This window comes from Galeopterus variegatus, unplaced genomic scaffold (genome assembly GCF_000696425.1).
Source record: "Galeopterus variegatus unplaced genomic scaffold, G_variegatus-3.0.2 Scaffold6278, whole genome shotgun sequence".
In the NCBI taxonomy this organism is placed as follows: domain Eukaryota; kingdom Metazoa; phylum Chordata; class Mammalia; order Dermoptera; family Cynocephalidae; genus Galeopterus; species Galeopterus variegatus.
This window is the reverse complement of record NW_007732389.1, coordinates 67,086-82,092: the sequence shown is the minus strand read 5'-3', so window position 1 is coordinate 82,092 and position 15,007 is coordinate 67,086. Positions and strand designations below refer to the sequence as shown.

General features: G+C 42.7%; 1 protein-coding gene across 2 annotated transcripts in view; it reads right to left on the bottom strand.

Moving 5' to 3' along the window:
- The window catches only part of LOC103606086 (ral guanine nucleotide dissociation stimulator-like 1), a 58,562-nt gene extending 44,174 nt beyond the window's left edge, over nt 1-14,388 (bottom strand). For both annotated transcript variants that reach the window (XM_008590682.1, XM_008590681.1), the window contains exons 1-2: nt 14,301-14,388; nt 13,718-13,828 (exon numbers count right to left, since the gene is read on the bottom strand). In XM_008590682.1, the coding sequence (XP_008588904.1) occupies nt 13,718-13,727 (10 nt within the window). In that variant the 5' untranslated portion in view covers nt 13,728-13,828; nt 14,301-14,388. The remainder of the gene's footprint in view (nt 1-13,717; nt 13,829-14,300) is intronic.
- Nucleotides 14,389-15,007: the final 619 nt, after the last annotated feature.

Sequence of the window (15,007 nt, the reverse complement as noted above, 5' to 3'; positions counted from 1 at the left end):
TTCCAATTTTTTTACCTCTACTTTCTTCTGAATTATAAATTTGGGCTTTACCTCATGACTTTTCTGCCATAACTCGGTATAGTCTGTTGCAAGTAGCCATGCAACTTCCTGAATGTTTTGCTGCTTAGAAATTTCTTCTGCCAAATACCCTGGGTCAGTACCTTGTGGTTCCACATTTCATAAAACTTTTGGGTATGAACAGAATACAGCCAAGGTGATCTTTGCCCCAGTTTCTAATAAGCTCCTTCTACATCAGAGACTTCCTTAGAATGGTCTTTACGGTCCATATTTCTATCAGCCTTCTGGTCACCACCACTTAACCAGTCTCCAAGAACTTCCAAACTTTCCTCACCAGCATCCAGGCTTTTCCTGGCCTGTATCTCCAAATTCTTCCAGCCTCTCCTCAACACCCAGTTCCAAAGCTGCTTCCACATTTTCAAGTTTTTGTTATAAGCAACACCCCACTTCTCTGGTACCAATTTTTTGTATTAGTCCCTTTCTGTTGCTTATAACAAAATACCCAGAATGGGATACTTTATAAGAAAACAAAATTTACTGCTTACAGTTTCAGAGGCTGGGAAGTCCAAAGTCCAGAGAACACATCTGGTGAGGATCTTCTTGGTGGTGGCTTTACAGCAATGCAGGGATTTCACATGGCAGAAAATGGCAGAGCAGAGAGACAGAGACTCTCACATGCTCTCCTATTAAAGTCCTCAGAACCACAGGCCTGACTGCCATTATTAATCCATTTACTACAGTGTGGTCCTACAGTCTAATCACCTCGTCAAACCCCCACCTTTCACTTGCTGTAATAGGATTTTCCCACACTCTCAACACTGTCACAGTGGGGGCCAAGTTTCCAATACCTAGAACCTTGGGGGTTACAATTTAAACTTCAATCAGTTTGGGGGTGGCAGGGAGTGCATTCAATCCACAGCAAGCATTAAAGATACATGTTCTATAATAGAGATAAGGCCAAACAATTTATTAGATGTTTACTGAGTACTGACTATGTCTCAGACACTGTCCCAGGTTATAGGAATTCAAAGATTAATTAAAGATGGACCCCACCCTTGAGGCACTTAAATGAATAGGGCAAAAGAGAAACAGACAGACAAACAAAAATAGTTAATGTGATAAGTGCTGTAATACAGCTTTTGGTAAAGTGCTAAGGAAACCCAGATAAAAGGATAGTTAGTCCAGAAGAGAGGTCAGGAAAAGTAGAAAAATAAAGATGACATGTGAACGGGAACTTGAAAGGTAGTAGGAGTTCATCAGGCAGCCAGTGAAAATAAAAGCAGAGCAGGCAGATACGACGGCATAAGTGATGGCACAAGGGGGACAGACTGCACATAAACATGAACTTCACTATGGATAATGAAATCTACAACTCTGGATTCTCAACTAAGAACAGGAGCAGTTCTTTTCATGGGGATATAACCACACAGGGAGCTAGAGGGCCAGATGGAAGGAAACCTTTTAAACCATCTTCTGCCACTGAGAAGATCATCAACCCTGTTGCTTTAACTCGTAGCATAACAGGGAGTCCAGGTTAGGGCTGGAGACTGAAATCACAGCTGCTGCCATCAGCACTTTTTGGCCCAGTCATCTAAAGTTTTACAAGGCTTTATCCTTCAAGCAGACACTCATTTGTGGATTGTCTAGATCAACATTGGATAGAAAGTCATTTTTGTAGAGAATAAAAAAATCCTCTGAATCTAACCAAAGAATGTTCATGAAGAAATACTGTAATCAATGTTAGCTCCCTGAGAAACACTTTTGTGGGGCAAAAGGGCAGCAGGTCCCCTGAGGACACCCTTAATAGCATGTTGTCTGAAAGCTGGTTCCTGGGGTTCAGCCGATCACAGCACCATTGCTCTGCAAAAGGATGAATGTTATACATGCATCTTGAGCCAATGTATGAGAGTTCCTTCTTCTTTAGCACCACACAGAGTCAGCAGATGCAGAGAGAATTCAGTGTATGTCAGTAACACATAACATGAGCAAATCATTTATTAAGCTTCTTTGTCCAAGGGTTTTAATTTTAAGGTACAAGGGATTTAATTTTCAGCTCTGAGTACAAGGGTCACTTAGCTCCATAAGTCAGCTGACAACAGGCACGAAATAACAGGGATTGGATGCTGGGGTCCAAGTATCTTAAAAGAGTGAGAAAGGATCTTAAGATGGTCAGGGGGACCCCATATGAATAGAAGGAAGGTCAGATTTGTGGCCTAAAAGCCAGAGACCCTGGAGACTATTTTTAATCCAGAAGGACAGGAAGGAACAGGAACAAAAAAAGGAACTCACATGGGAGAAATGGAAAGCAAGAAGGAAGCAGCTGTAATAAGCAAATGGAAAGACAGTGAGAAAAATAGATCTTTAAAACCATTCCTAACAGGAAGGCCAGGAACACTGCAGGAAAAGACTGAAAGAGAGAAGAAAACACAGAAAGCAACAAGAGGACTACTCAAAGGAAGTATTTTAAATGCCTACATCTTATGAGGGTCAGTGCGGGTCGGCTGGTAACATTCTTGCCTCTGGCATTAGGTCATGAGTTCAAGTCCCACATCAAGATTTGGCCTCAAACCAAGAGTTGATTTTCCAGCAGCTCTGCAAGGCTGGAAGCACTTTCCGTTCTTTGGTGCATTAAGTTTACCACCCTTCTCCGCAACAAATTAAAAGTACCAGAAAGAAAAGGAGAATCAAAGAGAAAATAGAAAGTTTTCATATGCAGGCTATTCACTGAATTTGTCTTTGGAATCCTGTGAGTATGGGGTACTTTTTCCCACAACTAATGTACAGAGAGAGCCTTGTCTGCATTCTCAATGCACCTAGAATACCAGCAGTAATGAGCGTGGTGGTAGAGAAAGCAATACTCCTTGTGAACACGAAGATGTCATTAGGTAATGAGCAAGTGGGAAGAAAGAATAGAGAAAGATTCCCTCGGGAATGAAGGAAGAGAGGCAGGACTAATGAACAGAACCACATGCCCATCAAGCACTCAGGTGGTGAGTAGAGAGAAAAAAAGAAAGGCCTTCACGTGAAATAACAACAATCAGAATATCTTTATATTTGTGTAACAACTTACATATTAAAAAGTTATTTTATATACATTAACTCATGTGATCTTCACAAAACCACCCGTAGGCAGAAGGAAAAGCAAGTGTTATCCCCATTTCACAGATAAGGAAACAGTAGCTTTCAAAAGTCATGTTACATTCTGAAAGTCACAACCTCAGGAGCAACTCAGCTCATTCCTGGTTTGGGGCTCAAATATTGCATTAGCTAATCAGCATGTGGCATAGTGAGAAACTGCATCTTTATTTTATATCTCATGCAATTTAATACAGGACTTGAAATTTATGGTGCAAGAGCAATTTGCTAACATCCTAAATTATATCCAACTAAGAAAGATTACTATAATGCTTATCCAGTACTTTTTAGAGAAATTGTTTCCTACCCTCCCATTTTTCTGTCAGAAATAGCAAATATTTAAGACAGGATATGGCCTACTGTTAAATAATAAAATACTTTTTTAAAGCACAAAAATAAGAACACCCACAAATGAACTATAGTAAAAATTGAAGGAATTTGAAATGCAAAATATTGGCGCCCAAGGAATAATTCAGTCTTTCACTATACAGGCAGCAAGACAGAGAAAACACAACAATAAATGTTACTTCTAATGAACAAGGATCCCTAACCCCTACCACAGTTGGTCCTTCCTCCCAGATGTGCAAAATGAGAAAGTGATGTTAGCAACATGTCTTAAACCCCTGCTAATCCTGTTTCTTAATCAAGCAATCTGGAGTTACATGTAACCTCAAGCTTCAGGGGCACATGTGAGAAAGCTACCCAGGCCTCTACAAGGTTCCATGGCAAGGTTCAAATGAGGGCCCCGACAGTGGGGGTGCTGACAAGAGCCCCCTACTCAGTGAGCGAGTGAATACCATATCCTAGGCACTGTGCCGAGGCCCTTAGACACACAGCTCATTTGCTCCCCACGGTAATTCCTTCAGAAGGCACTGCTATTATCCCCACTTTACTGGTGAGGAACTCAGGCTGAGAGAGGTTACATAACTTCATAGCTCAAGCCCACATAGCTCACGTGTGGCAGAGGTGAGTTCTGAATTCAGGTCTCTCTGGCTCTAAAGTGCAGGCTCTTGACCAATGCACCAGGCTACCTCCCTACACCAGGGCTCCTGTTGGAAACACCCCTGAAAAGGAAGAGCAGCCAGGAAGAGGTGCAGCTCCTACAAAGGCCCTAAGTGAGGAGAAAGAACCATGTGTTAACTCCCCAGTCATGGCCGGGTGACTCTGAGCTCTGTTAATACTCGGTTAAGCCACTTTTAAAATGTTTATCGTGTTGCTTATAATGTTCTATCGTGTTTCACCATAGAAAGTGGTGAATCTTTTAGTTTACTTCACCTTCACAAACTAACCAAAGGCTTCGATTTCCTGAGTTTTCTGCTTAGGAGTATTAATTATCTTCAATAAACAATATCAAGTGTTAAAATTGTAATTGGAAAAGTCATGACGATAAAGTATTTTATTTTCAGCTGATATCTAATCCAGTTTGGATTATTTTTACCTATATCCATTAAAAGTTCTTCAGTTAGATAAAAACTGTCCACAGATTCTAGCTCTGCCACCAGCAGTGACGGAAGTTACAGGCATGAGAATGGTTCACAGCTAGAGAAGATTTACTGGCAGTAGGGTTGCAGAGACGCAGTAGACCTGCCATTAGGGAAAAAGGTTTGGTTTTGGCCTTCAAATTACCTTCAGAATTATGAAACTGGAAGGACTCAGCCTGGGCTTCACTTTCACAAAAGAAGAAAATGAGTATTTAAATCAGCATGAAACACAATAAAAGAAAAAAGTTAACTGCTCAATTCTTTGCAGAAAAGAGCAAACATACAGAAAACTTCTGGGGGAGTTTACATGGGATAAGTTTAACTGTGTTGAAACGAATGGACAACAGATGGCATAAGCAATTAAATGCTAGAAAATGTAGGGTAATGAGTCAATGAGAGTTTAAAAAAAATTACAACCACCAGCAACAAACCATTCTATCCCAGCCACTATGACTATTACCCTTGTAAGTCATATGCTGCATAACATAAAGGAGAAGGTAGCTTTAAGGTGGTCGCAAGCCAGCCAGAGACCCATATCACCAGAACACAACACACAGCCACATCAGTAAAAAGGCCCAGTTATTTCTAACATGTTAAGCCAAAAGAATCAGTGGTAAATGACATGATTCTATCTCTCTACACAAGACTGACTGAGCTTCCTACAAGGTGGGGTTGTCTGTCTAATATTGTAAGCTTGTTCTACCTTTATTCCTTCCTTTCTTCCTCTGTTTTATTCCTTTTTAAAGGCAGAGCAAATTTAATTAGACAATCACAAAATGACACAATTAAAAGAAACCAAGCAAAATGTGACAAAGTCAAGCTTTGATCGGTTATATACAAGAGGCCATAAAGCAACATTATGAAGATGAACCAAGGGCCAGCCCGGTGGCGCACTGGAGAGTGCGCCACTTGGGAGCGTGGCGGCGCTCCCGCCGAGGGTTCGGATCCCATGTGGAGACCGGTTCCCGCTCACTGGCTGAACACGGTGCGGGCGCAACACCAAGGGTTGCGATCCCGTTGCCGGTCAGTAAAAAAGACAAAAAGGAAAAAAAAAAAAAGATGAACCAAATCCTAAAATATAAAATGTGAGAAGACATGTTAATATTTAGGCCGTGTGTGTGTGCAAGAGACAGAAACAGAGACAGACAGAGGTTGCAATGTAGTAGTGGTAAACTAGGGAAGTATTAGCTCTTACTAAAATTTTTCTTTTATACAAGGAGTAGAATTAGCAATCAGAGCAAGCCTCCAAAAGCAGTAATGTCAGCAGCCAGGATAACTAGTGTATGAGAGGGTTTAAAGACATTGAGTAGAGAGAGGGAAAAAGACCAGGACACTAACCATAAAATTTCTCGTGTCCCTAACAGCACAATTATAAGTTTAACTGCTAATGTTTAAAATACAACTCTGGGGCCGGCCCGGTGGCGCACTCGGTAGTGTGGCGCTTGGGAGCACGGCGGCGCTCCTGCCAAGGGTTCGGATCCTATGTGGAGACCGGTCCGCTCACTGGTTGAGCGCGGTGCAGGCGCGACACCGAGGGTTGCGATCCCGTTGCCGGTCGCGGTACGGGCGCGACACCAAGGGTTGCGATCCCGTTACCGGTCACGAAAAAAGACAAAAAGGAAAAAAAAAATACAACTCTGTAATCATAGTCCTGTGGGTTCCATATTTATTCTCCCTCTATGGCCTACAGAGTCAATGTGTTTAGTTTGTAGGGAAACAGAAGACTTTGAGGAAAAAAAAAAAAAAGGATAAAGAAAGAAAGGAAACCACCAGCACTGCAAGGTTCTTTGGAATCTGAGAAGCCAAGCAGTGCTTTCTGCCTTGTTCATGGTGAGACTACACTGAGATTTCATCTCTAGACACGACACTTCAGGCATGCCTGGATCTGGTTTTTCTGCAGGGGTTTCTGACAGGAAAGCAGGCATTGGCTAGTGTATACACTGAGGAAGCCTGACTTGAAGTCCCTTGTACATCTCACCCAACGAGAAGAGGACAGCACTGACCCCAGAAAGCCAAACGCTTTTGCTGACCTGCTCTTTGAAATGAGACTGCCTAAGGTCATGCCTGCCAGGACTCCTGTTTCTGCCCTCTACCCCACCACCCTCCCTCTCTCACCCACACTCGCCCCCACAGCTTCCTTTCAGGTCCTCCTGCCTTTCTTCACCTTGTTACCACTCAAGCCACCTCCTGGGTCTCCATGTTCCAGTCTGGCTCCCGTCAAATGCATCTCCCCTTCGGCTGCCAGTCATCATTCTGAAATGCAGATCTCATCATGCCCTAGGCTTAAAACCCATCCTTGACTCCCCTAGCACTCAGGATGAAGCAAATGCCATAGCTTAGCATACAAAGTTCTCAGCCCTTCTCTCTGGTCCCCTTTCCTGTTACTTTCCTGCCAGACACCCTTTCCTCTCCCCAGGCTGAGCGTCACATAGGAGTCTCACTGCAGGCCTCCAGGCCTCCTCACAGGCTGGGCTCGCTGGCTGGCATGCCAGCCCCCAGAGTCGCACACACCCCTCCTCTAGCTCCTGCTCGTCTGGCAGCTCTGCACTGAAGGGGGTTCTCCATGCAGCCTGCCTGGACCACCCAGCCCTCACTCCCGTGTGACTTACATGACCCCTCCTCGGCTTCCTCAGCAATGATCACACTTACTGCAATATGACGGTACTTCAGAAAATTCATGGAAAAACAGAATTAAAAGGTAATACAAATCTTGCCATGAACTATTTGAAGACCCCTCGTGTAATATAATTACTTTAACTTTTTGCTGCCCCCACTTACTTATCAGTTCCTTTAGAACAAGGTGTGCTTTATTTTACTTGGTATTCCCAACATTTAACAAGGGGTCTGGCGTAAAGCAAACTTTTGATGAGTAAATGAATACTATCAAAGGTGAGGTTAACGGGCTCAAATACAGATGGCAGAATCACACAGAGACATGCAACAGCAGTTCAGGGAGTTCACACAGGATATGTTTACTAGCAAATGACCCAGAAACTGCCAAAAACTTCAGAGAACTTCAAATCAATTCTGTGGACACAGCCACACCCCTCGGTGACCAAGACACAGAGCTAGCTGAGCTTCTCATGGAATAAAGCAACATTCATTTTCTTCGCCCATTTAACCAGTACCTCTGTTGATCTGTTCATAGAAATCCATTTTCTTTAAAAAGTATATTATGGTAAGAATTAAAATGCTTCACTTACTCAGTGTATTTTTGCATATCTGGACATAAAATATGTAAGACAGTCACTATAAGATTCTTATGAGTTAGAATAAGGAAGATTAAAAGGATACGCCTGCCATGGACAAAGGAAACTAAAGTAAGTGAGATAAGGCAGTGACAAACTCCAGCTAAGTACTAAAGTGAAAAGCTGCACTATTTACCTTATTTCTCTTCTTTTCCTTCTAAATTTAAAACTCCAAGAGACTTTTTCTTTATAATTTCACAGAAATAGGAATGAAATATGTTCATGGTATCCATTTAACAAAACGTATATATATATATTTATAAAGATGACCTGTAAGGGGATCTTAACCCTTTACTTGGTGTTGTCAGCACCACGATCTCACAAGTGAGCTAACGGGCCATCCCTATATGGGATCCGAACCCGTGGCCTTGGTGTTATCAGCACCACACTCTCCCAAGTCAGCCACAGGCCGGCCCTCAAAATGTATACTTTTAAGTATAAGGAGCTAATGTGTCTCTTATATTTACATGATTATTTATTTGCTAGGAGTAGACATGTATTTTAAACTCAGTTAGGTATTCCCTGGATTGATGAACTAAAGTGAATATTCTGGATTACGCGCTACGTATTCCTTACACAGGTCCCGACAGATTTTGAAAGCAATGAAGGGACCCAACGTAATAACAATCTCTCAGGCAATTCAAATTTATGATATTTTCTTGATTGGTATAGGCTACCCTCTTAGTGAATGAATTATTTTAACAACGTGTTCCTAAGGTCAAAATGAAAACTACCAGTTGGTTCATTTACAGATAGTTGCTGAATTTTGAAACTTACTTTCTAAAGCCTAAATTAAACATTGTGACAGACACAAATAATGCAACCCAATGGCCTGTTTTCCCAGATAAAACAAGGATAACCAAGTATAAACTAAAGGCTCCTCTAGGGCTTATCTCCTTATAATTCTAAAATCCCGCTCCTACACTTTCCAACCACACATGGCTGTAATGCTTGCCAACACTTTTTAACTCATGCGTTGCCTTTCTTTCTTCAACGTTCAGCAGGAGGACATGGACAACTGACCTCTTGGTGTTAATAGGCACTGGGGGAATTTTTGTTGAAATAAATAATCGACCTTTGTTCATGCCCTTCTTGGTTCCAGAAAGGATGTAAGACAGTTATAATGATTATCGAATAGATGTTTCTCACTCCCATGCCCCTCTCTTCTTCTTTATAAGCTAACACCCTTATGCTGATTTTGTTTTAAATGGAAAACAACCACACATTCATATGTATCAAGACAACAGCAGTCCCCCAAAGAAGGGTGAAGCTTGATCCATTCATTCAACAAGCATGCATGGAGTTTCTGCCAGCTAGATGGCCATGGTTGCAAGCTTGCAATCTAGTGGGGGATACAATCAAGTAAACAGGATATTTGAACAGAGTGAGGCAAATGCATGACAGGGAGATCCCAGATGCTTCTGGAACACACAGAAGGGGCACCTCACCCAGACTTGGGAAATCAGTGAAGTTAACTGAGAACTCCAGGAATTCTGTGCCATGTGAAGGCAATGTGAATAGCAACACCACTAAAATACCAGGTGGAATCAATCCATTATGAGTGTATCCGAGAGTCTCAAGTTTTCAATCCAAGTGTGATGAGTGATTATCTCACCACTGTACCCACATAACCCACAGACAGGGCACAATTTGCCCATTCGGTTCTATAACAGATTTCCAGTTCCTTTTACTTCTAAATATATTCTGCTTTCACCTGTCCAATTGCACTATCTTTACCAGTCTCCTAACTATCAAGCATTTCCACTCAGCCCAACAAACATCGTGTAATGACCCTATGTGGGAAACAGTGTGATACGATTTCCAGTTCCTTTTACTTCTAAATATATTCTGCTTTCACCTGTCCAATTGCACTACCTTTACCAGTCTCCGAACGAGCATTTCCACTCAGCCCAACAAACATTGTGTAATGACCTTATGTGGGAAACAGTGTGATATAAATTCTGGGCACAGGGCAGGAAGGCACTGGGACCCCACCACAAGGAGCACAGAAGTGCAGAACCGAGAAAAGCCATGTGACTATCCACTGACTATACCACTCCCCACAAACCTTGCAGAGTGACCTGGCACTAACAGTCCTGCTTGTGAAACAAACATATCCACTTTAAACTTATCTTAGATTTGACACATTTTTCTCGACTCTGAGTCTGTCATATTCTGAAGACAGCAGCATGGGATCTTGACACCAAAGCCCCTTCCCTGAGAGTTGTATTCTTTTCCTCTGTCCCTTTCAGCATTCTTCCTAAAATGGTACACTTCCTGCTTCCAGGGAATGATATTTTTTAACTCACTTCTACATATCACTGTCGATATACAATCACAATGCTGGGACCAAACACAAATGACAAGTTTTGACCACTAGCTCTTCCAAAAATTTTTGGACATTCTATAAGCTAAATGAATGGCTAAATGAAGTCACTTTTTAATGTCTCTTCCAATCCTGAAATTTTATGATTCTATCACATAATCACAGCCATTTTTCTTTAAGAGCTATAGGTGGGTCAAATTATTCCAGCCTAAAATGACATTGCAAAAGAAAAATGGGTCAGCATTTCAATCGTATTTGGATTTTCCAAAGTTGGCAACATAACCTCACTGCCAATGGGCAAGGCTACATACAGCTGCATGTATTAGTAAACCAGACCTGGGCCATAGTTCACTGCATATTTCACAACCAAAGACAGAGTGTTTCACCTCAAAAGATTAACTGAACACAAATTTTTTTTTTCCTTTTTATCTTTTTTTACTGACCGGTAATGGGATCACAACCCTCAGTGTCGCGCCCGCACCGCGCTCAGCCAGTGAGCGGGAACCAGTCTCCACATGGGATCCGAACCCTCGGCGGGAGCGCCGCCACACTCCCAAGCTGTGCACTCTCCAGTGCGCCACCGGGCCAGCCCTAACTGAACACAAAATTTAAGAAACAAAATTAAAAAGAATGACCTAGTGGTTTTGGTTTATATGGTACTTCACATCTGAAAATATATAAATATTGGGCTATCCTCCCCAAAATTGAATATGAATTGTGTTTTGAGGTCTGAGTTCTAGAAAATATAAAAATTGTACTCCATCTTTTAATTTTAGGCTTTTAGAATGAGCATTACAGACATGTAGTGAGGCTATGCCCACCCTTATGTGCTACGTAACCTCATACATATCTTTGGTGCACCATGCTTTACACATCAAACATGGAGAGTTTATCAATAAGATACACATCTTTACAACAAATATTTCAATTTGTAGCTCAAGTTATCATTCAAAACATAAAGAAGAAAGCCCGTCTCTCAAGTCCTGCACGACATGCAACACCTAGGGAAAAAGCACACCATAAGTATCATCACCAATATTCTCTTCCACTTTTGAGTCAATGTTCCCTTCTACTTCTATGGAAACAGCCTGAAGGTTCCAGGCAGCTCTGGACAGCAGGAGCTAATCAACTGGGGTCAAATCTGGCCTCTACTACTCCTTCGCTGTGTGACTCTGGCAAGCAATTTAACCTTTCTGGGCATTTGCTTCCTTGTGTGGAAAAAAATGAGATAATCATAATACCACCCTTCCCTATAAGACGGTTGTCATACTTCAATAATTTCCTCATGTCACCTCAATTTCTAGTTAACCCTAAAACTGCTTACTTTGAAGAATTTTACTGAAATGTAGGAAAGCAAACATGGAGAAGCCTCTTGGTCCTAAAGAGAAAGGTTTTGTAATTGCTATGGCTCAGTTGGTTAAGTGCAATTTAATTAAGTAAGGAATTTTCAAGGACAAAACCGGAGTTTCCCAAGAGGACACCTAAAATAAGAAAACAAGCGAGATTAGAGATGAAGAGTTCATAAGAACCTGCTCTTGAGGAGTAGGCTGGTGGCCGTAAGTCACACTTTGCTGAAATGGAAGGAGGCGGGCAGATTCCTCCATTGACTAGAGTCAATCTTTTCGCATTATCCTCCTTCTCAATATTTCAGATCTACTGTTAAATTCAGGGTGAACGAATCCTGAACTCTGCATTAAATCTGTAAACACTGGGAGAGGAGAGAAGAGAAGTGGAGTCTAATGGACAGAATCATCCATGAGAATTATTAAGTGACCGTGAACATCTACATGAATGACTTTACGTGTCTGGAGCCTACAGAGTGAACCCCTCCCTTTCCCCATGACTTATTCATTGCTTTTTTTGGCTAAAAACTAAAACTGTCACCTAAGCAATATCAGTCTCATTAGAAAGATAGGAACAAGCCAACACTAGAAAATGTAATGACCCTTTCGAAGGCAACTGGTTCAAAACTTGTGAGCGATTCTGAAATAACCAGACAGGTCAAAATGACATCAACATCATATTTAAATAAAATATATATATATATATATATATACACACACACACACACACACACACACACAACCACCAAAAACAAAGTGATGACTTGTCAGATTTCTAGTTCTGCTTTCCTTATCAGGTCTGCTGGTGATGCTCGTAATTAATTTTACAATCATATTCCGAGTAAAGTACTACAATCATATTCTGAGTAAAGTACCTCCCCGATAAGTGAAGCCCTCTAGTGTTCACTGGATAGGTTTCTATCTTTCCAGACCATACCTGCAGATGTCCTAATAGTTCACTGCCCCAGTGGGTGGTACCTCGGCCCAAAGTACAGTAGCAGGAAAGTCCTGAGCTGAAGCAGCTGGGGAAAGGCCAAAGCAATGAATGCCTGTGTCAGCAGACCCATAACAGTAGAAGTGACTGCTGCTGGCTGTCCTGCCTTAAACTCAGAGTTACAAGTCACACGTTGCCTCTGAGCAGTTTTGTTTCCTGTACTCCTACACACTCCACCTTTGAATACTGCTCAAATCATTCTGAATTTTCTGAAACTCAAATCCAGGAAAGATGAGATGCAAGTGTGTAATCTTCACTGCTCTGAAGCCAATTGCCTGTGAAGCCTGAGCACGGCTGGTATAAGGCTGGATGAAACCACTCTCTATCCCCTTTACTCAGCCTACCACTGTCATTTTCCTCAAGGCTTTCTGTGTCACACCGCTCTCTGAAAATCACTTCTATCTCCAGATAAGAATTGTTTCTACCTACATGTTCAGGTTTGCCCAAGTAGTGAGCCTGTCACCAAGGTTTCCATTTCTCACATTCCCTTTATTTGGGATATTTTGAAGGATAACTAAGCAATAACTTAGAATCACAGGACCCCACCCAACAGAAGCTCAATGGAAATGAGTCTCATTTATGGAAGAAGCATTCTCCCAAAGGTCCCCCACTCTACGCACTCACACATGAAATCGGGGGCACTGAGCATGCATTTGACTCCTCCCAGGCAAAGGGAAATCTACTGCCCCTCAAAGGAAGTACACTTGGAATGGTCTGCCTCCTGAGCATTCTGAGCAGCTCGTGGAGGTACAGGAGTAGGGGAGAGGTTGGCCACATCAATAGGTGGAGGGCAGGGAGAGAAAAGGGTGCCATTTGGGCAAAGTTGCTTATGGCTCCTGTCTGATAGAGTGCTGCTCTCTGGCCCTTTTACTCTGTGCCATTTTCTGCCACTCCACCCCAATCTATTTGCCAAATACCTCAAGATGTTTCTAAGAGGTTCTGAATTATTGACAAACCTAGAGGATATGCTTTGGAAAACATTATATAGAAAAACAGACCTGTACAGCTAGTACAAACACTTGGTCATCAGCAGTTTCCTTTTTAAAGCCAAAAGAGGCGAAGAGGGGGAAAAAAAAAAAAAAAAAAAGCCTGTCTCTGCTAAATAATGATGATATTCACAGAACAACAGACACTGAAATTCCAAAGTTCACAATCTCTCCAGCTTTACTTACCCCTAGCCATCTTGCTCCTTTATTGGCAGCCTGTTGAATCTGGACTCTTTTGAGGGTGACATGGTAAACAGCTCCTTCCTCTACCTCTTTACCCCAGTCTTGAATTGAGCTCTGCCAGGGATGGGATAAAAGAAAGAAAAGGAGTTTTTTTTTTTTTTTCCCTCCCAGCTAGCCACAAACTATCCCAGCTGCTTTGCTGCTTACAACAGCACTCAGGGCACAAGATGGGCTGTTCAAAATAAATATTACAATCAGAGCAACACAAGACACATTGCAATGGAGGGAGTGCTGAGATTTTCTTGGCCCCGAACCCTTTCCTATGGTATCAGGATCCCCGGACTTTTCCATTTAGTTATTTTCCCTAAACTGGCTCACATATCCTAAATAGTTTTTTCAGGTCTTTTTTTTTTTCTTCATAAAGAAACTGTGGTTTAGTCCTGATTAACTCTTCCCCCTTAAATGAAAGAAAAAAATTACTCGTTTGTAGACAAAGTTTGTACTTGCCTAAGTGGCTCAGTCTTTTGAGCAAACTAGATTTTAAACTCAGACACAAACAAGTGTTTAAAATTCCAAGAGTCCTCACTTCTTTGGAAGTGAAGCTGTTTGCATGTCTTTTTCTCATGTTATTGTTTTGGAACCCAAAACGTTAGCAGGGGTGGAAAGCTTGTATTTCTGTAACATAATCTGGCAAGTGTAGAAAATGCAACACATCATCCTGCAGCCTCGACTAGAATGTGTGCAGCGACCCGCTGGATTTCGATGGCCCCAGCTAAACCCCAGGTCTGTGTCGAGGCGCCGCCGGGACGCAGAAGTGCTCGGCGGTTCCCGCAGCCTAACAGCTCTGCTTCCTTCAAAGTTCTCCTCTGCGGACGTGCATCTGCCCCAGACACACCGAGGGCAGCTGCTGAGAAAGTGGGTGTCGTGCGGAGGGAGAAGACACGCACACAGGAGTACAGGAATACAAAGCAGACCGAGACAGCTTTAGCTCCCAAGCACGGGATCGGACTGCTCCGTTCACTCCGAGGGAGTCCGAAACACGCCCGGAGAAAGCGGGAGAAGATTCCCCACCAGAGAAGCCTCGGAGAAGGCAGAGATCTCGTTACCATTTTAGTTTGCCAAAGCATTTCATTCTCAGTTTCCTCTCCGGTACACGGATGCCGCATGATGCGCCCTGCCAGAGGCCAACACGGAGTCTGCTGGGCTCAGCCCCGCGGCGCCTCCTGCCCCGGTCCCCGGCGGTCCCCGGCGGCCGTCGCGCACAGACACGCGCCCCGCTGCCCGCGCCGCCGC